Below are 19,418 nucleotides of genomic sequence, written 5' to 3'. Positions count from 1 at the left end.
GGTTCAGCTTATAAGGAAACAACTTCTACAGTTGGACGGTTTGATTTTTTTTTTTAATTTTTTTTTTTAAGATTTTATTTATATTTGTTCATGAGACAGAGAGAGACAGAGGCAGAGGGAGAAGCAGGCTCCATGCAGGGAGCCCGATGTGGGACTCGATCCCAGGACTCCAGGATCACGATCCTAGCTGAAGGCAGACGCTCAACCGCTGAGCCACTCAGGCATCCCAAGGAAGGTTTAATTTCTTGAACACTGTAGGTTTGAAAATCTAATGCCTGGCCTGAATCTTTGAGTGGTCTCATTATGTAGTAAATATTTATTGAACGTCTATAATTGCTATAGAGATTATAAAACTTGTCACATCATTCTGCCTTCATATTGCTCAAAGTTTGCTTATTTATTTATTCATTCATTCATTCATTTTTTGCTCAAATTTAATTTAGCACTCTGACCTGCTAGCACTTCCAAACCATGATATGTTTGGAAACGTGTTTGTTTGTTGTTGCTGTCAGTTTGTTTTTTTAATAATAGGTTTTTTGAGTTATGTTTGTTTTTATTCATGAGAGACTCAGAGAGGCAGAGACGTAGGCTGAGGGAGAAGGAGGCTCCCTATGGGGAGCCTAATGTGGGACTCGATCCCAGGACCCCAGGATCACGACCTGAGCCAAAGGCAGATGCTCAACCACTGAGCCACCCAGGTGCCCCAGAAACATGGGTTTTTTTTGTTTTTGTTTTTGTTTTTTTTGTTTTTTTTGAAACATGGGTTTTGAGTTAGGTTTAGTTCTTGGCTTATGTATTTTGTAGACTTGTGTCACTTCAGCTAATAGTCAACTCCAAAATTTTCAGGAACTGATCTAATATTTGATCACTGACTTAAAATGTTATCTACTTTCTTAATGTCCAGAGCCAAAATGGGACTAGGCTCTTGTTATTTATTAAAAGGGAATATGGGATTTCCACCAAGATCAAATCCGCTCTGCTCACTAGTACACAGCATTTGTTCCAAATAAACTGATGCATAAGTATTTTTTTTCAAAAAGCCTTCTGGGCTGACAGGCTGGCTCAGTCAGCAGAGCGTGCGATTCTTGATCTTGAGGTTGTGAGTTTGAGCTCTGTATTAAGTATAGAGATTACCTAAAAACAAGATCTTTTAAAAAAAAAAAAGCCTCCTAAGAGTTTGGGAAGATGAGGTAAAATGGAGCTGAGGAGGCCTTTCTAGCTGTGTCCTTGTGGTTGACAGCAGCTGAGGTCTCAGTAGCTATTTGAGAGAGTTAGGGTGTGGCAGGCAGAGATGTGCTGGTTCTGTTCTGCATCATTAGAGGCACTGAAATTAACCTTCAGCCTTGCTGTGTGTCAAGAATGGACTGCCATTCAGCTTCAGTCTTAACCTTTGGGACCTACTTCATTGTCCTTTCTGGCATCCTGAACCCTCATAAAACGCTATCAGTCTTCCCCCGGGGAAGATCCTGAAATTGATAATGCATGCGATGAAAACTGAAGCGAGGATAGATTTTCACAATTTTGTTATCTTTGAAAGCCAACTGTCACATGTCTAGATTAAGGGTTTCAGTATAAAATTTTTTCAAGTGCTTGTTGAAGCCACAAATGCATGCAGAAATGTTGGAAATAAAAGATACAGAGGCACAACAAAGCTTCCGTCTGTTTCAGAAGGTATTCGGAGAGCATTTCTTCAGGCAGCACAAGAGCAAGAGTTGGATGGCTTCAGTGGAGCTGCGTCATCGTAGACTCCTCACCCCGGAGTTGAAGAGGAGACAGGTGATTCTTAGTTGCTGTTTCAAAAGAAGAGCTTGCTAATCTGGTGACCGCATCACCACCTGAGGTGTCCTCCACTGTCTTCAGTTGAGTTTCAAGCTAGTACAGTAAATGACCACAGAGACATTCTGTCAACCAGCAGTGCTCAGGAATAATTATTTCTGCTTTTCAGTGTCATCTGGAAGATTGGCCTACTGATTATAAATAATTTTTAATAGTTGAGCTTTTTTAAAACTTATTTTCAGATATCATTTTATATTCCAGAACTCATTCCAACTCAGCTCAATTTGATTTTAACATGGCCATTTGGTGTTTGGCCATGTTTTCTCAGGACATCTTTGTGGCCTGTGGCAGTGGGAATGTGTGTTATCGTCACTATTTCCATCACCGAGAAAGTGAGAGGAAATTGCTACTCCAAAAACTGGAACTCTGAAATCCAAATTTTCTACAGTGGCTCCAGATCCTAAACTATGTATGGACCCAGGTTCTGTTTGAGATCAAATTAACCTGATCAGTTTCTCTGGTACTAGTATTAATCTGACGTGCAAATTGGGTCTTTTTGTGAAGATCTCCTTGTTTAAAACTGAGCAGATAGGACTAAATTAAGTCCAGGCTCGGTGTTTCCTCTCCTCTTGCATATGATTGAAATACAGATATCACTACCAGACCAGCATTCAGCTTTAGGAACGGAGGGCATCTTGGCTTCATCTTGCCTTTCTGCAGTAGGAAGCAGTCAGGCAGAGGCATCTGGGTATCCCCGTGTGTGGCTATGGAAGCTTGGTGGTGGAGCTCAAAATTCCTTAGACAATCCTCAGTCTGATCTGCATGTCACCTTGGTTTGACTGTCCAGCATTGATAGCAGAAATTACTGCTATTCTAACCAATGTGTTCACTATTGCTCATCCCTCTTCTATGGATAACTTTAATTGACCTTCACCTTGGGAGCTTCCTACTGAATAAATTGCTGAATATTGAAAGCAAATTGAAATTTGAAAATAAAATCATCTTGAAATTCAAAATAAAACCATCTTGCACTGGGATGGAAAACCTAATTGGCCATGCTCCGTGGGGGCAGGTAGAGCAAGTATTCTGTTTCTGAGGCTTTGGGGTATTTTGGTTTTTTCACCTTAGGCCAGCGAGGCAGCAGGACATTGAGGCCAGGCTGAAACACTAAGTTTACAATATATATGTATTGATGATTTGGTTCTGTAATTGTTGCTTATATTAAATAGCTTGTGTTAAAATAGTCACACATCTGGATCTGCATTGTAACCTTGGTGGTTTGCGATAGTACCAGAGCCACTGTTTACTCCACAAGGATTTGAAATCCTAGTTTGACTTTGACCAAAGTTTGACTTTGACCAAACCTACCATTTATTGTTTGCATAGCCTCAGGTCAGACTGGGCAACTTTGGGGCCCAGCTGTGGGGCACTGGCCCATTGTTTAAAGTAGTGCTTCAGCCCCTAGCTGAGAACTGGAAGGTTTTAAGACAACCTAATTAGCCTCATTAAATATGTTTACAACAAAAGGCAGAGCATCAACTCCTTGGCCTTTTTTCTGCCTCCCCCCAAGTGTAAACTAGGTTGTTTCCTTGGTTGGAATAGCATCTGGACTTAAGTCACAAATACTGTACACTCAGTCTCCATTCTGCAGTTAGACTGGAAGAGAACCAGCTTTTAAGACTTTTATAATCTGTGTACTCAGAAGACAAGTGTTTATATCCAACTGATTTGGAAAACTCACCTCTTTTGTGGGGTCTCAGACTCACTCCTTCAGACAATTTGTGCACCAGATTCTGTGTCTCAACTAATTGAGGCTGACCTGAACTTTCAAAGTCCTGGACAGAACAGGGACTAGAACTCACATTAGGTGCTAAGTTCCACATATATTGAGTCCCTCACCTGCTCCTTTTGTACTATAGAGTTCAGAACTAGAGGCAAGGAGGATGGCTGGCCTCTGGGAAAGGTGAAAGGTTCTTATTAGACTGACAAAATGACAAACTGAAGGTCTATGAGTCCTTTTCATGTCCCAGATGGATCAGTGATAAGAAAACAAGGCTTAACCACTTATGATAATGAAGCACATGGGTTTTGCTAGAGAATTTCCACACCTGGTTGGGAAACGGACTTCCAGAGCCTGCCACTGATCTGGTTCCTGTGCTCCTAATGTGGTAGTGCCAGTAAGGAAGTGGACTTCTTGCCTGGAGTGCCATAAAACTAGTTAGTTGGAGCTGAGGCTGTGGCTCTAGGTCGGTACCTACTGGATGAGGTAGGAGACGTGAAGGTGGTGGGGATGTTATTTTTTCTCTGAGGCACTTGTTTTTCCACCTATTTGCCAAACTTGAAAAGCAGCAAGGTCTGGTCAGTAGCTGGGGTTGGAAAAGGGCTGAGGGCTGCCTGAGGAAGCCAGGGCTCTGTGAAAAGGACTTCCCACTCACTGGCCAACTGGGTGCTGTTCGGCTTTCCCTAGTCAGGGCATGGAGGCCAGGTCTTGGTGACACTGAGCATTTTTTAGATCACTCTTTCCCCTCAGTTCTAGATTTCTTTTTTTTTTTTTTTTTCTTCTATTTTTATTGACACTGAAATATTGCCCCCAGCCTCACTGGTGAGATCTGTGCAGGGCAGAGGTTGAAACAACAGGTCTACTTCCAAATGCTTATGTGAATTAGGATGTGGGGAGAAATCGGTTTGAATGGAGACTAGTACTGCCAAAGTGGAAACAGAGCCAGGTTTCCGCCCCCACCCAAGCAGGTCACCTTGAGGTCTGGTCCTCCGTTAAGCCCTGAGGCTAGCTAATCTCCCTCCTGAGCTTAGATACCTCTTCTCACTCGTCTAAGGTGTAGCTGCTCTTTGACAGGCCTTACTTGAGTCCTCCTGTCTTCTTCCTGCCAGAAAAAGCCTTGAAGCTGGAGCACCCACTCCACCTGCCAGCGGCAAAAAGAGGTCAACCCCGCAGCAAGTGCTGACCAACTTGGCGCAAAGCCCCAGCTGATCAGCGGGATCCTAGACACAACTGTACATCTCTACATAAGGGGACGTGGGGGAGGGATGACAAACATGGACTTTCTCAGACCAGGGGCAGCGCTAACAGGGTGAGAGAAGATTTTTTTTCTCTCTTAAGAAATTTTGAAAAAAAAAAAAAAAATTTGAATGTGTTCGGTTAAAATTGCAAAATAAGATAAAAGCTACAGTCTAATTGTATACCTAGGCAAAAATACACACTTTTCTAGAAGGGATACAAAACAACTCTGAATTTTACTTATCTCAATTTACTCCTCTATAATTTGTATTTTTTATCAGCTTGAATTAAAGTTTTTCAAATTTAATTTTTTAGTCTCTTATTTTCAAGAATCTTGGTTTTATCTGGCTTATAGACATTAGCTAATTCCTAATTAGGAAAGAACTTGTTTGAGGACGCTTTCCAACCAGCTGGGGGTTTAAAAGAGCCAGTGTAAATTCAAACAAATAAATTGATGTTATTCCCAGAATTCTATTCCATACCTTGGGATACTCTGGTAGCACCACTAAAGGACTACTGGGCTAAGGTCACCCTGTGGCACACAGGAGTTCCAGATCATGGGTTCCATTATGGGGATCACAGCTTCTGGTCCTAAACCTCATCCAGGAAATTGTACAGGCTGCCAGGTGAGTGAGTATTCATTCCTCTGGCCATTTGCTAGCCACCTACCCCAGGATGTGGTGGCAGTTCCATCAAGCACCCAGCACCTGGAAGCATCCAGCTCTTCTTAAGGCTTTGATGTTAAAGCAGGTTTTCTGAAGAACAGATTCTGTTGACCTCACTTGGGGAGGTTTTGTGATGCCTTAAACCCTGGAGTCTAACTTCCTGCTTCTCTAATTTTGTGGTCCTGCTGTTACACTCAAGTGCTTGGCATGGGTCAGGCTCATAGATTTCTCAGGTTTTCAGTCCGTCATTGGTATTACTCTCTGATGCTCTGTACCCTTTGGTAAGTGGGGTCACCAGAAGTGACAGCATGCTGAAGCTTAAAAATGCACTTTCTCACAGGTGGACCTACAAGGAGCTGGCCCAGGTGACAGCCCCTCCACCTAGCCTAGTCCTAGGAGAAAGGCCAAAATTCTCCAGAGGGAGGATTCAGCTAGGGAACCCTGTGAAGAGGTACCAACAACCTGCCTGGAAGGTACCAACAACCTGCCTGGAAGGTACTTAAGTCTTTCTAAATTCCTCACTGTCAACCTCCCCAGTTCTCCACCCACCTTCCCCTGCAAGCTCTGCCTTAGCCACACAATGGCCAGTCCTCCCCTCCTGGGATCTTTCTTTACTCAATTTAAATTCAAAGTAGGGAAAAACTACACTTGAGAATGAATCATCCATTTTATTTTATTTTATTTTGTCATGTGCTCACAGCATCTCTTTCTCTCTCTCTCTCTCTCTCCCCTCTCCCTGGCAGGTCAGAGATAAATTAAAAATAAAATCTACAAGGAAAATAATTTATAAAAGCACTTCCCAGGCTCATGCCTTCCATTCCTACTGCTCAGTTAGCCGCCCCCCCGCCCCCCAGCATGGAGGAGAATCAGTACTTCTCCCCCCACAACTCACTCCTGCTAGTCTGGGGGTGACTGTACTCCAGAGCCAGGCAAGGGTGGGGGCAGCAGTGGCAAACAGTTAAAAATAAAGACACTGTGGTCCTGGAACCATCTGGCCACCTTGGCGCTCCCCTCTCTGCCTCCCCCAGGAAGTCCTGCCCAGGGCCTTTGCTGAACTGGGGGTGTGGAGAAGCAGCCTGTGGCCGAGAGCCTGGGGGGTAGGTGCCCTCAGCCCCCATTACATGCACTTCTCATTCTTCTAGAAAGAAACAAAAAACAAACAAAAAAAAGCAGACAGAGACCTCGGGACAGAGGAGAAAAATCCCAAGTGTTCACACAGTTACACGGAGTCTTTATGGCAAAGAGAACATTTAGCAGCTTTGAATATTGGGGTATCTCCTTTTTACTCAACACAAGCATTCTAGACCCTATAAGTGAAACAGGGCTCAAGCCCTAAAAAAATCAAAGCGCAAGAAATTCTAAAAGGACTAGTTTGTTTTTGTTGCTGGGTGTTGTGGTTTTTTTGTCTTCCAGTGACATGCCCGGTTGTTGGCAGGGGAGGCCTGAGGGATGGGTCACTCCCCAGTGTTGTGCTAAATACTGCCTGGCTTCTCCACATCATCCCCCTGCCTCAGAGCAGCCCCCAGGAGGCTACAGGCTCAGCTCTAGGGAGGCAATACCAGCACCCCAGCAGCAGAAGAGCTCCAGGCAGCGGGGAGGGGTGAGGGGCACTCGGGCGGGAAGAGAACAGCATTGGCATGCAGGCTCTGATGGAAACGTGGGTGCCTCAGCTCAGGGGGATACTGGGCACAGAGGGAGATGGAGTGGCAGGGCAGTGAGGGACATGCTTGGTGTTGGGGCTGCTGCCACACGGCACGGGGGCCTCGGGGCCTCGTGACCTGTTCCCTCTAACTCTTTGGCCCTAGCCCTCCCAAGCCAGTGTTGGGTCCCAGCGGCTCCCCTCCAAATGAGAACGTTACAGGACATATCCAAGAGCTCCCCTTCGAACCACTACAGGGCAGAAACTGAAAGCTCCTCCCAGATCCCACCTTGTGTTCCACCCTCCCCTGGGATGAAGTGGGGTTTACTCGAGCAGAGGGCGTAGTCCCACCACAAACCTTCTGTCTGGTATCCTGGCCAGACCCAACCTTAACCTGCCCTTTGATTTTCTTCCCGCTTTGATTTTTTTGGGTTTTTTTTTTAATCCCCCTTCCTTTGTTCCTTCCTTGTTTCCTTCCAGGAATGAGACTTTCTATGACTTTCCTCTCACAAGCCCCCCCCTTCCCCTTGGTCGGCCTCCAGCAATGCCAGCACCACCCCTTCCCGCAAAGGAAACAGTAGGGGTGAGGACCCTGTCCACCCAAGTGGTCTGGCCACTTCCGCCCTGCCCCACCCCCACTAGGGGAAGCTGAGCCAGACAGCGCCTGCGCCCTCCTCTTCCTGTCCACTGACCCGCAGTTTATCCCATCTGAGAAGATCTATTGGATAAGAAGGCATTCGAGTCCCCTCTGTAGGTCCAGGTCCAGGCCCAGCCCTTCTCCAGTTTCCATCCCGGTGAGCGTCAACCCCCCTTTCCTCCCCAGGCTCACTTTCTTCGGTCCTTTGGCTTCCTCTCCTGCCTCCGGGCCTGCTGGTCGGCCAAGGTGCGGGGAATGAGGAGGACACTGCCGTCCCCAGCATACTGGAGTGCATACTGACTGGGCGAGTAGGGCCGCCCATTCTCATCCCGCAGCCGCCCAAACACCTCCTGGTACAGGCTCTGGACCTTCTGCTTCATCTGCCGCAAGGACCGGAGGAACTCCACCTTCTCCCGCAGCAGCCGGGCTTTATCACGCTGCAGGTCCTCCACATCCCGCTCCAGGTTCAGGATGGTGTCCAGCTTGCGCTTGCGGCAGTTCTGTGCAGCCATCTTGTTTTTGCCCCGGCGCCGGATGTCACGGATGAGGCTGAGCTGGGCCTCGCTCAGCTGGTATTTGGACAGCAGCTCATTGAACTCCTCCACTGGCAGGTTGATGATTTTGTCATTGGTGAAGGGGATCTTCATGGCTCGGGCTCGATGCTCGTCCCGGCTCATCTGCTTGTCTAGGAAGTCAGCCTGCTTCTCCTTGCTGCCTTTCTTGAGGCCGCTGGGTGGTGGCAGGTCAGCAGAGTCGAGGGCACTGGGCGCCATGTTGTACGTGTGGTTGTGGCCCACGTGCTCCAAATAGGGCAGGCAGGAGAGCTGAGACGGATCCTGGTAGCTCATGCGGCAGAACTTGGAATACTCAGGCTGGTAACCCACAGCGCCCTCAGCCTCTTCTAGATCCAGGGTCTCAGAGTCAGAGCTGTAGCCAACAGCACCTTCCTCAGAAAAGGAGGAAGAAGCTGAGGAAGAAGCAGAGGAAGAGGAGGACGAGGAGGACGAGGAGGAGGAAGAGGACGAGGAGGAAGAGGAAGAAGAGCTGCCTTCAGAGCTGCTCAGGGAGGAAGGGCTATGGCTAGAGTCCAAGGAGAGGCCTGAGTCAGAGTCAAACTCTTCTTCGAGCTGGGAGGCCTGCACAGGGTTAAAGCCCTCTTCGATGGCCAGGTCCATCAGGCTTATCTCGTCCAGCATGGCTTCGTCTAACAGGCCCCCCAGAGGGTCAGGCAACTCGGGGCCTGCCGTGTCATTGGCTGTGCCGTTGAGCTGGGGTGGAAAGAAGAGCCCCGCCAGGTTGGTGGAGCCAAAGCTGGAGTTGAGGCTGGTGGAATTGCTGGGGAGCAGCGGGAGCAGCGTGGAGCCGCTGGCCACAGGCAGGCTCTCCGCCTCGGGACTGAAGAGTGAGAAGTCCTGGCTGCAGCCCCCCAGGGACGCCTGATGCAGGCTGACATTCTGATTGATGGGAGTGTTGGGGGCAAGGCTATAGTTGGTGCTCAAGGGGTCTCCAGGAGGGGCATTGTACAGGATCTCATTTGTTGAAGTGTTCACTTCCATGGCCTGGGAGGGGAGAAGAGCGTCACAGTTCACTCTGAGCAGACTCCCTCCCTCGGCGTGGCTGGGGGCTCACACCAGCAGGCACCTGACACTGGCACAGCTGTGCGGGCGGACAGGCAAGAGACTGGAATCCAGAGCCCAGGGTTAACTCCTGGCCCTTCTTGGTCCATTAGCCCAACTAGGCCTGGTAGAGATGAGTACTCCCTGTGGACCCCACCTCAATGCACAGCTGACTGGCTCCTGATCCTCCCTTCCTTGGAGGAAGAAGGAAACACCCAGCCCTGGAGTGAGAAAACCTAGCTGCACCACTTGCTGTGTGACCACAGACACATCACTTAACCTCTCTGAGTTTCAATTTCCTCCCCTCTAAAATAACAAAGGGCTGACTAGATAACTGTGAGGGTCCGGAAAGCTGGCACCGGCTATAAAAGCACCACATGAATGTCCAGTTTGTTTTTTTTTTTAATGCTAATAAAACCTGGAAGCCTTCAGTCAAGTGATTATCTACCTAAAAGGAAGGATGAAGGCATCCCTATGGGCCAGTCCTGCTTTCAAAGCCTCAACCCTGGGGTTTTAACCCAAACCCCACTCCTGACTGCACCCCCTACCCTAAGGAGACACCCAAACAATTACCTCTCAGTGTCCCCACTTTCCTATGGATTAGACAGAGAAGTGTTACTTTCTTTTCCCAGAGGTGAAACAGCAACTGAATGTGAACACCCAAACCCACCCCCCACCCCGCACCCCTCATCTGAGAACCCTGTGCCCTGTTCTTGTAATCCTACCTGCATTTCCATAATGGACATGAGATCTTGCCACTGCTGCTCCAAATCAAATGGCGACTCTGTCCCCGTCAGGAGAGGAGACAAGAGGTTGTTTTGAAGACCGGGGGGCTCACTCTCACTAGGCACTGCTTCTGTTATGCTGGAAATGTCTGCTGGAAACTAGGGCAAAACACAGAGGCTTCAGCAAGGAGAAGGCAAGACCACCGAATGCACTCCTCCCAGAGACTACCACCTCCGGTTCTGTCTCTTCCTTCCTCTGAATTTACCCCCGCAGCCAGGACCAGGCCAGCAGCAGGAGCTGTCCCCTCAGGCAGCCGCAAACGGACACACGGCGTGCAGGCTGCCCTGCTGGCTCAGTGGGCTCTCCCTGGAGCCCTGCTCACCTCAGCATTCTCCCCAAAGGGGCAGGTGGCCTCCAGCAGCCTAAGGCACTCTTCCAGGGACAGGGCCGTCTGGTCCTCCCCACCAGGCACCTGTGGCAACAGCAACTGTAAGTCTGACTGCCCCGGGCCCTGGCCGCCTGCGGGCCAAAGCCTTATCCCCAGCCTTTCCAGGGCGGGGAGCTGAAGGAGGGCCGCAGTGGCTACAAGCCTCCACTCTCCCTCTGTTCCCGGGCTGATGGCTGGCCCTGAGTCTCCGACTCCAGGAAAGAACAGAGGGAGAGGGGAAGAGTCCTGATAGAAACAGGAAGCTGCTGGGTGCTTTGCCTCCTCTGTGCTGTTGGTGACCAAGGCCTGGTTCCTCTGCTTCTCTGCTGCTCATCCACTCCCCCTTCCTCAGCGCAAGTGACTTGGAGACCCCAACCCAAAAGATACATTCGGGTTCATTCCACAGACAGAACCTGCCATCTTTAAGAAGTCTCTAGAAGTGGGCAGAGATGGGCGTACCTGTGCAGGGAAGCTCTCCCCAGTTTCTCCATCCACTAGCAGGTTTCGCGCCAGAGCTTCTGCACCCTCGCCTGACCAGGTGTCCTCCTGCTCCGCTCCATCTCGCAGGTCCTTATCCACATCCTGCTCCTTCTGGCGATGACTATAGTCAAAAATCTCACGCCCAGCCCCCAGGTCAATATCCTGTCGCCAAAGGATGTCAATCAGATCTATGTCCTGAAAGACAAATCATGGTGACTTTAGCTCTCGGATCCAGGGGTCTTTCCTAGCATCACTCTGATTAGTCCTGGGAGTTGGGGGGCAGCTCTCCCAGCCCCATCCCCTTCGTACCAACAAGGCTTCTTTCATCCATTTCCAGATACCAGCCTCCAAAAACAAAACAAAAAAACAACCAAAAAACCCCAAGAGCTAGCAAAAATTACCAGCATGACCAACCCCACACAAGCCTGTGGGCTTAGCACCAGAGGTACAGCCAGGCCAAAAGGCAGGGCCACCCTCACCGCTCCACAAGAAAGAAGGGGGAAGCAGGAGATACTTCTCATTCTGGAAATGGGAATCCCTTCACACTTGGGCTTGTACGATGCTGGCCAGGCCACGCAAGGGCGAACTGTCATGCAGAATTGCTCTGAGGTGGCCAGGCTTGCATCAGACTATGGTGCCATTTCATTTGCATAAAGAGGTGGGGTGGGCCAGAGAGGAAAATCCCTGCATTTGCAACCACCTGCTGCAACCAATGACAACGATGGGCTGCCTCCAGCCCTTCCTACAGCCATTCCCCCTTCCCTGGCTGAGGCAGGAGTAAGGCCGGACACCCACAACTCTTAAAGCCCAGGCTCACCTCAAGATCCATCCCTTCCAGAACTCCCACTCTCAGCTGATCCCAGCAAGCTGCCTCTGTCCCAGGAGAGCCTCGGGCAGTCAGATGATCCTCACTGGGCACCCCACCCCTGCCAAGGCCGGCCCCTGGTGTCCCTTCACACCAGCACTCTCACTCCCTTCCTCACCACACCCCAGGACTCACGGATGCTCCGTCAGTCAACCCACTCAAGGACATGGGCCCCATCACCACTCAGCCACAACTGCCACCATAGGCACCAAAATGCCTCCTTCCCACTGTAACCTGGTGGCTCCTGATCAGTTCCTGCACCAACTGCCATCCCCAGTGCCACCAGCATCGAGCCCCAATAAATAAGAGCCATTTGGGCTTCCTACACATGCCATCTCCTGTGGCTAAAGAAACCCTGAACTCTTGCCTTCCACTCAGAGGTTAAAAAAGCACTTTCCAGAAAGGAATATCCTTACACAAGACCCACCTCCCCAGCCCTACCCAGGTATCCCTTTCCCACCGGAACCCTCCCAGATCGTAAGACCTCCCAGGTGTACCTCTCCCTTTACTCTCCCCACATACACCAACCTGAACAGAAGCCCTGGACCCAGGAGCAGAGGGGGGCTGGGCCACCCGGTGACCAGCCAGCAAAGAGTTAAGGGGCCGGCTCCCTTTGGCATGGCCCCCACCACTGTGAGAGCTGCGGTCCAGGCGGGTCATGGTCTGCGAGATGAGCCCCAGGGCAGCTGGTGCCGGGAAGCCGGACAGGGGGCTGCAAGGAGCTCTTGGCTTGCAGGGAGCACACCAGGCTGGAAGGGTGGCCCCTTGCTAGCTCCAAGGGGCCCGAGGAGGGTGCCCCGCCCGTGCTGCTGCCTGGGCGGCCCAGCCCAGCCCCCTTTCTCCATCCTCGAGCAGCCCCCTCCCACCTCACAACCCCAGTTCCACTCAGGCACCCGGCAGCCCCCACCCTGAGCTCACCGCAGAGGCTGCAGTGAGATGGGACTCCCACCCCATGCTCCGTGCTCAAGCTGCAGAGGAGAGCAAGCTCCCTCCAGGGCCTAGCCGCCCGCTCCTCCCTCTCTCCCCCTCCCCACGCCCCCCAAACTTGTTACCTAGGCTGCAGCAAGGAGCCAATCCCCTCCCCCTCCCACCCCGCAGGTCACTGCTGAGGCTGCGGAGAGCCAATCCCCTCCCCCAGGTCAGCAGCTGGGCTGCGGAAAGAGCCAATCCCCTCCCACTGTCGTTACCTAGGCTGCGACGAGAGCCAATCTCCTCCCCCAAGTCTCCGCTGGAGATGCGGAAGGAGCCAATCCCCTCCCACCGCCTGTTACCTAGCTGCAGCCGGGAGCCAATCTCTGCACCAGGGCAGCTGGAGAAGCTGCCGCAAGGAACCAGCCCATCCCTGGGCCGCCTCCGTCTCCTCAAGGAGACGCACCCAGGGGCGGGCAGCCCCACCCAGCCCAGTCAGCCAGCCGGGGTGGCGCAGTGAGAGAGCCCTGGGGGGGAAGGGGTGCCACTCTCCCTCCTGTCGCATCCTGCTTCCCCAGCCCACTCAGGACTGGGCAGAAACCACTCCCGCAGCTTCTCGGGGAATCTAGTTCTTCCCTAGAAGTGAAAGGAGTTTTCCTGTTCCTCAGAAGGGCTGTGGCCAGTCGTCCTGAAGCCCAAGGACCACAAGCTAGGCTGGGCTAGGACCCGGTGCACCCAGGCCTGCTGGGAGCGGGGGGGGGGGGGGGGGGGGGGGTATCTGTCTGTCCCCCTACCAAAGGCCAGAGGAGAGGAGGAAGGAAAGCCCTCTCCACGCTGCTGAGATGTCACAGCGCTGACCAGGCCTCGCCCCAGGCAAGACAAGGGAGACACGAGCCTGAGGCTCACATCGAAAGAGCCGGGTGCTCCGCACCATCCTGGCCACACACGTGTGCCACGCTCCCCCTCTGCCACAGCTCTGTTCAAGAGCTTCTCTGCCAGAGCCCTGGCCCACATCTCCAAAGCAAGAAAAATGCCACCAACAGAATCAGGATCACAGTTCCAGCTTCCATCCTCACTGCTGCACCCCTTGAGCCTAAGGTCAGGTCAGGGACAGTATGTTCTCCTTGGTCACAGACTGCTCCTCGCTGGGAAAGAGTTGTACACAAGCCATCCCCTGCTCTGGGCGGAGTGCCAACCTCGAGGGGAATCCTATCCCTGACAAGGGCCTGGGCCATGGCTGTCCATGGAACCGGCCTGGCAGCAGGGGTGGGGGGAGGCTGCCACCCCGGGGGAGAATACCAGCTCCAGCAGTGCCTGTCACATGCTCGGGACCTGGGTATTTTTATCCTGGAGTTGCTGAGGAAATGTTGTTCTGGACACGTAATAATCCTCCCTTCCCCCACACCCAGCCTAGGGCCCTAATGCTGACCCACCCCCAACCCCAAAGGGAGCAGAGAAGGCCTGGGGTCAGGGACAGCACAACCTTCCTGAAGCCAAGGAATGGAAGTAAGCAGGGCCAAAGTCTCATCCCATTCTGCCCCAAACCATCCACTTACAGCCAGACAGCCCAGCCCAGCCCACCCCATTCCAGCCCAGGAGAGCTCCCAAGGGGAACAGGAAGCTTCCCCTGCAGAGTTCCCAGGAGCAAGCCCAGTTACACGCCCACCCCTTGGGGAGCTCCATCAGGGCAGAAGGATGGAAGAGGCGGCTGGGAAGCATACTTCTTCAGACCACTGTGCCAACTCTGAAGCCCATTTGACAGAAAAGAACAGAGGAAGCAGAAAAAAGGTACAGTTCCCAGTGGCACTGGAAGAATCTGAGAAATGAGGCACTGCAAGGTAAGGAATGCTCACAGCTCCCATGCTCAAATAATTCTAGTCTCTCTCAAAGCAGATCAAGTATGAGCCAGCTGAGCATAGAGCAACGCTGGCACTACTGATGTCTGGGGCCAGATCAATCTGACCTTTGGGGGCTATCCTATGCTTTTTAGTAAGTTTAGCAGCATCCCTGGCTTCTCCCCATAGATGCCAATTGTACCTCTTCCAGCTGTGACACCCAAAACTGTCTCTGACAATATGACATTGCCATTATTATCCCCTGGACGGGCAAAATCGCCCCAAGTTGAAGACTACTGGCCCAGGGGAAGCCACAAGCTTTGACAGCCACTGACATCCAAAGGGGGTCAGGAACAGGCTCACATGCAGGACAGGAGACAAAACCTGGTCTGACTGGCGGGCAGAAAAAGAACCAAGATCTGTAGCACCTGTAAAACTTTTACATATCCACCCCCATCCCCAGGCCTCAGCTCTTGAAAACCCAGTGCAGTGCAAGCCAGCCTTCCCTTCCTTTCATGGCCAGGAGAATGTAGCAGGCGTTTTCTCAAGCTCCCAAGGCTAAGTGGCAAGTCTGGGCTAAACACGGAGCTCAAGGTGGTTTTATCATGTTGGTGAGGTGGGAGCAGCAGGAGCCATTCACATCGTTAAAGACAAGTCCCTCACTTTCTGCCCAGAACAGTGTGTCAGCCACGTGTCAGGAGCTAAACATCTCTGACAGCCCAAAGCCAGCCGACTTAGGCAGCAGAATGCAGTTTCTCTTCTAGCTCCCAGCCCTCTCCTCCCTACTCCCTGCAGGCCTTAGCAAGGAATGGGAGCCTTGGCCCTCTCCTGGCCAATAATCACTCTGTAAATCTACCCCTTGGCTCAGGCCCAGGAGAGCCGACTTATCAAGGACCTTACAACAACAGGCCTGACCACAAAGGAGGAGAACTTCAGGATATGCATGTGTGTTTTGATGTGGGGGAGGTACAAGGCAAGAGTCCACCAAGTATTTGTGTCTTAGCAACAGATACACACCGCATCAAAGCCCATCACAACACGATGCCCTCCCCCACCCCGTGCCTCCAACAATCCTGTTGAAATCCAAGCAGTAAACACGCTGGCATGTTCTAGGAACCTCCCACTGTCCTGACAGTACATTTAGAGGTGGGTCAATGGTTCACCACAAGGAAATGCTCCCAGCCCCCAGTCCTGGTCCGACAATTTAGCTCATTCCTGTCAAAGAACAATGCCTGAGATCCCTTCCCCTCCCAAAACACTGTAGTTCTTCACAGGGTTAGTACTATGACCTTACTCCTTTAGGATCGGCCCACCCCCCACCCCCGAAACCCCAAACCCCTCTCACCCACCCCGACGTGTGGTCACTAACCTCTTTGGTTAGGTCTCCACTGACTGGAGGGGCTACAGCTCCCAAATCCTCCAAATCTTCACTGAATCCCTGCTCCGTTTCGCTTTCTCGCACCCCGTTGTCTGGGCCTGTCACATCTTGAAGGCCACTGGAACTCTCGAGGGTGAGGCCTGAGCTGGGCTGGCTGCCAGAGACAGACCCCTCTGGATCCCGGTGGACCAGCCAGGCGTTTACCTCAGTGGTCGGCACCTGGAACCTGTCCAGCGCCCTCACCTGACTGAGGAGCCGCCGGGCCGTGAAGTAATTGTCCAGGTCTATGCTCTTGGGGTGGATACCATAGCCATCCAAGGTATTCCTCAGGTTGTGGAACTGGGTCTGAGTATAGGCAGAACTGGGCCCCAGGATGATCTCCCGGAGCGGGGGAAGCTGTGAGGTCAGGTAAGTATCCACGTCCACCCGCACCCCAATCAAACTCAGCAGAATGGTGAACTGGAGGAGTCCTTCCGTTAAGTATTTCTTCAGAGAAAGCATTGCTGAAGGACCAGAATGTTTATGCTTTTTGGTTTTTAAATCTTCAAACACAAATCAAGGCCACTGCTCTGGTGCTCCAGCCAGCAAGTTACCCTCCTCAGTGCCAAACCCTGTAGCCCACCCTGGCAGAACACAGGGGCTGAGCTCCCAGACAGCCTCAGAGGAAAGCACACCCCGTGAAGCCAAGGCCACACTCCAGACCACATTCACTTTTCCCTTCTCGGCACCTCACCTCTGCATGTACAACTGTTGCTAACCCAGTCCAGGCCCTCGGGGCCCACGTGACTTACTGTCTCCACAGTCCACATACAGTCACTTCCTCACTCACATCAGTTGTCCTCTCTGTAGATTCCACTGCAGGCTGTTCTCAGGAACAGCTGATGGATTTTTTTTTTTTTCCTTCTCTCTAAGGTTTATTTTCTTTGGCTGGAGCTACAGGCCTTTTGTCTTGGGTCAGAGTGTCCCGCCTCCTCCACACTTACCAGGGGGGTTTCCAGAGAAACCTGAAATGGGAATCACAAGAGCAACAAGATAAGATTCCAAAACTTTCACACCAAGATTAAGGCAGTAGGCAGGAAACACATTCAAGTGCCACTTTTATATTTTATTGAAAAATAATTCCATTACTCTACTCCCAGGGAAAGAAAAACTAAAAATATGTTACAGGTAGAACAACTAGGAAAGGAAAATATTGCTCAGGAAGGATCCCTGTCTCTGGATACCAAATTTGTAATACCCTAAAAGGTAGCTTGTTTTGGATAAGCAGATAATGCCTGGGGCATCCAAAATATTTTGCACTTGTCTGATTTACTGACCCTCCCCCACCCCATCCCCACACTACCCAGCTTCTATTTTTAGCATGAGAAGTCCATTTCCTATCTTAAAGAAAAGTTGTATCCTCCATCTCCCAAGAGAAAACTGCCTACAATCCCTGTGCCTTCCAGTTCTAAAGGGAAGGGAGGGACTATAATGGGAGAAGAGTGTAAAAGGACATGAGAACAACATCCAGGGCACCTAACTCCGCAAAATAATGCCTTTTGTTTTCCCAACTTTAAAATCTGATTTCTCTTTCCTAGCTCTCACATTAAAAGGGGGAAGGGAGGCTGATAGGGCCTTGGGGGGGGGGGGCGGGGTTGAGGCAGGAGGATTATTCCACCCAGAATTTGCAATAGGCAGGTTTTATTTTCATTCATATGACCTTCTGTGCCACAGCAGGAGGATAAGGCCAAGTTCTCAGCGCGGATAGCCAAGTGGGGAGGGAGTAAATCTGCCTTTCAGTTTCTGATCTCTACTTTTGAGCTTCCATTAACCTCATAAAACGGAGACATAATTCTCCTCTTCACTGTTGTGACCCACCTACCAACTTCGTCTAAAGGGGAAGAGGGACACACGGACGGACGGACGGACACACAGACACCTTATTTGGTTAAAGTAAACGCAACTGCGACCCAGAATCCCTGCTTACACGACCCTCCCGTTCTCACGCAATTTATTACTAAAACCTCCCAAGAGACAATTAAGTTCGAGAAACCGGACAAGGCCCCTTAAAGACGGAGTAAAGCCAGAGGCCTCAGGTCTGAGCCCGGTCCCACCCCGCCCCGGATACCCGAGTCCGGCTGGGACCAAGTCGCCATGCCCGCTGTCGGCGCCTCGGCTTCTAGCCTTCTGGGGCAACAGCGAACAAGTGCTACTCAGCCGGCCTTGACCCACCCTCACAGCCAAACCCCACCCCGCCCTCCGTCCCGATGGCCCCACCCCGCTCCCGGCCTGGGCCTCACACCACGCCTTCTCGCGCCCTCAGCCCTCCCCGGCCCAACCCACCCCGGAGCTGCCTTTCTCCACGGCCCGGCGGCCCCTCCCTGCCAGGCCCAGGGCCCGGGCCGACGCGAACCTAGCTCGCCCGCCCGTTCCCGCCTCCTGCCTCCTGCCCCTGGGCTCCACCCCGCCGCCCTTCACCCCATAGGCCTCGGCCCCGCGGAGCGGCGCCGCCCCCCGTCGGGGAAAGGAAGGTGCCTGGTACCCGCTGCAGAGCTCGGCGTCCGCCGCTGCCGCCACAGCAGGCCCTCAGCTCGAGTCCCGGCCTTGCCGCCGCCACCGCCGGCCGGCCTAGAGCTCCCCAGCCTCCGCTTCCCTCCCCGCCCCCTCCTCCCACCTCCCTCGGAAGCCCGCCTTCGCGTCCTTCCTAGGACCAGGTTGCTCCAATCAGCGAGCCGGGACTGAGGCCGACGCCGGATGTCATTTTGATTGACAGCCGGAGGGGCCCAATGGCTGAGTGTGCCTCCTCCTTCCTTTCCCGATTTCCCAAGACTGACATGGCCCACAGCCCAGTGGGCGCACAGGCCCGCCCCGCGGCGTGGGCTCACCAATAAGTGGGGCGAAGGCCCTGTCGCCCGGCATTCTGGCCCCTCCGCGGTGCGTCGGCCGCCCGAGGTATTACGGGCTGGTGGCGGAGCAAAGTGTGCAGGCTGAGCGCTTCCAGCGCATTCCTCAGCCGGGGGATAAGGGCCTGGGGCAGGGGGCCAGAGACGGTATCGCTGCGGGAGCGCGGAGTCTACTCCCCCGCCCTGAAGTTTCCCACGGTGACTTGCAAAAGTCCAGGGAGACCTGAGGGGCCGAGGCGGGACACAGAGCATGTGTTTCCCGCGGTGGCGACGCTGGGGCCGCCATATTGGGTGCTGGCAGCGGAAACCACGCTCGCCGCTTCCGCTCTGTGCCCACAGGCACCGCGACGCGTGCCAGCCAGGGTCGATTGCGTCGCAAGCCCCCGGCCAGGGGTCTCGTGGAGGGGATGGCCCAGCGGGCAGGTTGCCACCCCGTTGGCGGCGTGAGGGATGTGGCACAACTGGCGATGTTTGTCGTGAAAGGGACGTCCCGTAGAGCTCCCCTTTCGCGTCTTGTCCCACCCCCGCCCCTACCACCATGGACCTGAGTCTTGCCTTTCAGGAACT

At 52.5% G+C, this 19,418-nt stretch overlaps 1 protein-coding gene across 7 annotated transcripts; it reads right to left on the bottom strand.

Annotated features, from left to right (window-relative positions):
• Nucleotides 1-6,105: 6,105 nt before the first annotated feature.
• Nucleotides 6,106-19,053, bottom strand: NFE2L1 (NFE2 like bZIP transcription factor 1). Of its 7 annotated transcripts, XM_035720828.2 has the most exons (7): nucleotides 18,077-18,232; nucleotides 16,761-16,973; nucleotides 15,961-16,472; nucleotides 10,962-11,177; nucleotides 10,458-10,547; nucleotides 10,075-10,233; nucleotides 6,106-9,292 (listed from the first exon to the last, which is right to left on the bottom strand). In XM_035720828.2, exons 3-7 carry the CDS (start codon nucleotides 16,468-16,470, stop codon nucleotides 7,922-7,924), a joined length of 2,346 nt encoding a protein of 781 aa, XP_035576721.1. In that variant the 5' UTR covers nucleotides 16,471-16,472; nucleotides 16,761-16,973; nucleotides 18,077-18,232; the 3' UTR covers nucleotides 6,106-7,921. The 7 variants fall into 7 exon arrangements, with proteins under 7 accessions (XP_035576721.1, XP_025295969.1, XP_025295968.1 ...); XM_025440184.3 differs by lacking the exon at nucleotides 18,077-18,232 and adding an exon at nucleotides 18,834-19,040 and having other exon boundaries at nucleotides 15,961-16,973; XM_025440183.3 differs by lacking the exon at nucleotides 18,077-18,232 and adding an exon at nucleotides 18,491-18,639 and having other exon boundaries at nucleotides 15,961-16,973.
• Nucleotides 19,054-19,418: the final 365 nt, after the last annotated feature.

Source organism: Canis lupus, chromosome 9 (assembly GCF_003254725.2).
Source record: "Canis lupus dingo isolate Sandy chromosome 9, ASM325472v2, whole genome shotgun sequence".
NCBI lineage: Eukaryota > Metazoa > Chordata > Mammalia > Carnivora > Canidae > Canis > Canis lupus.
The sequence above is the reverse complement of the archived record's forward strand: the minus strand, read 5'-3'. Positions and strand labels throughout refer to the sequence as shown.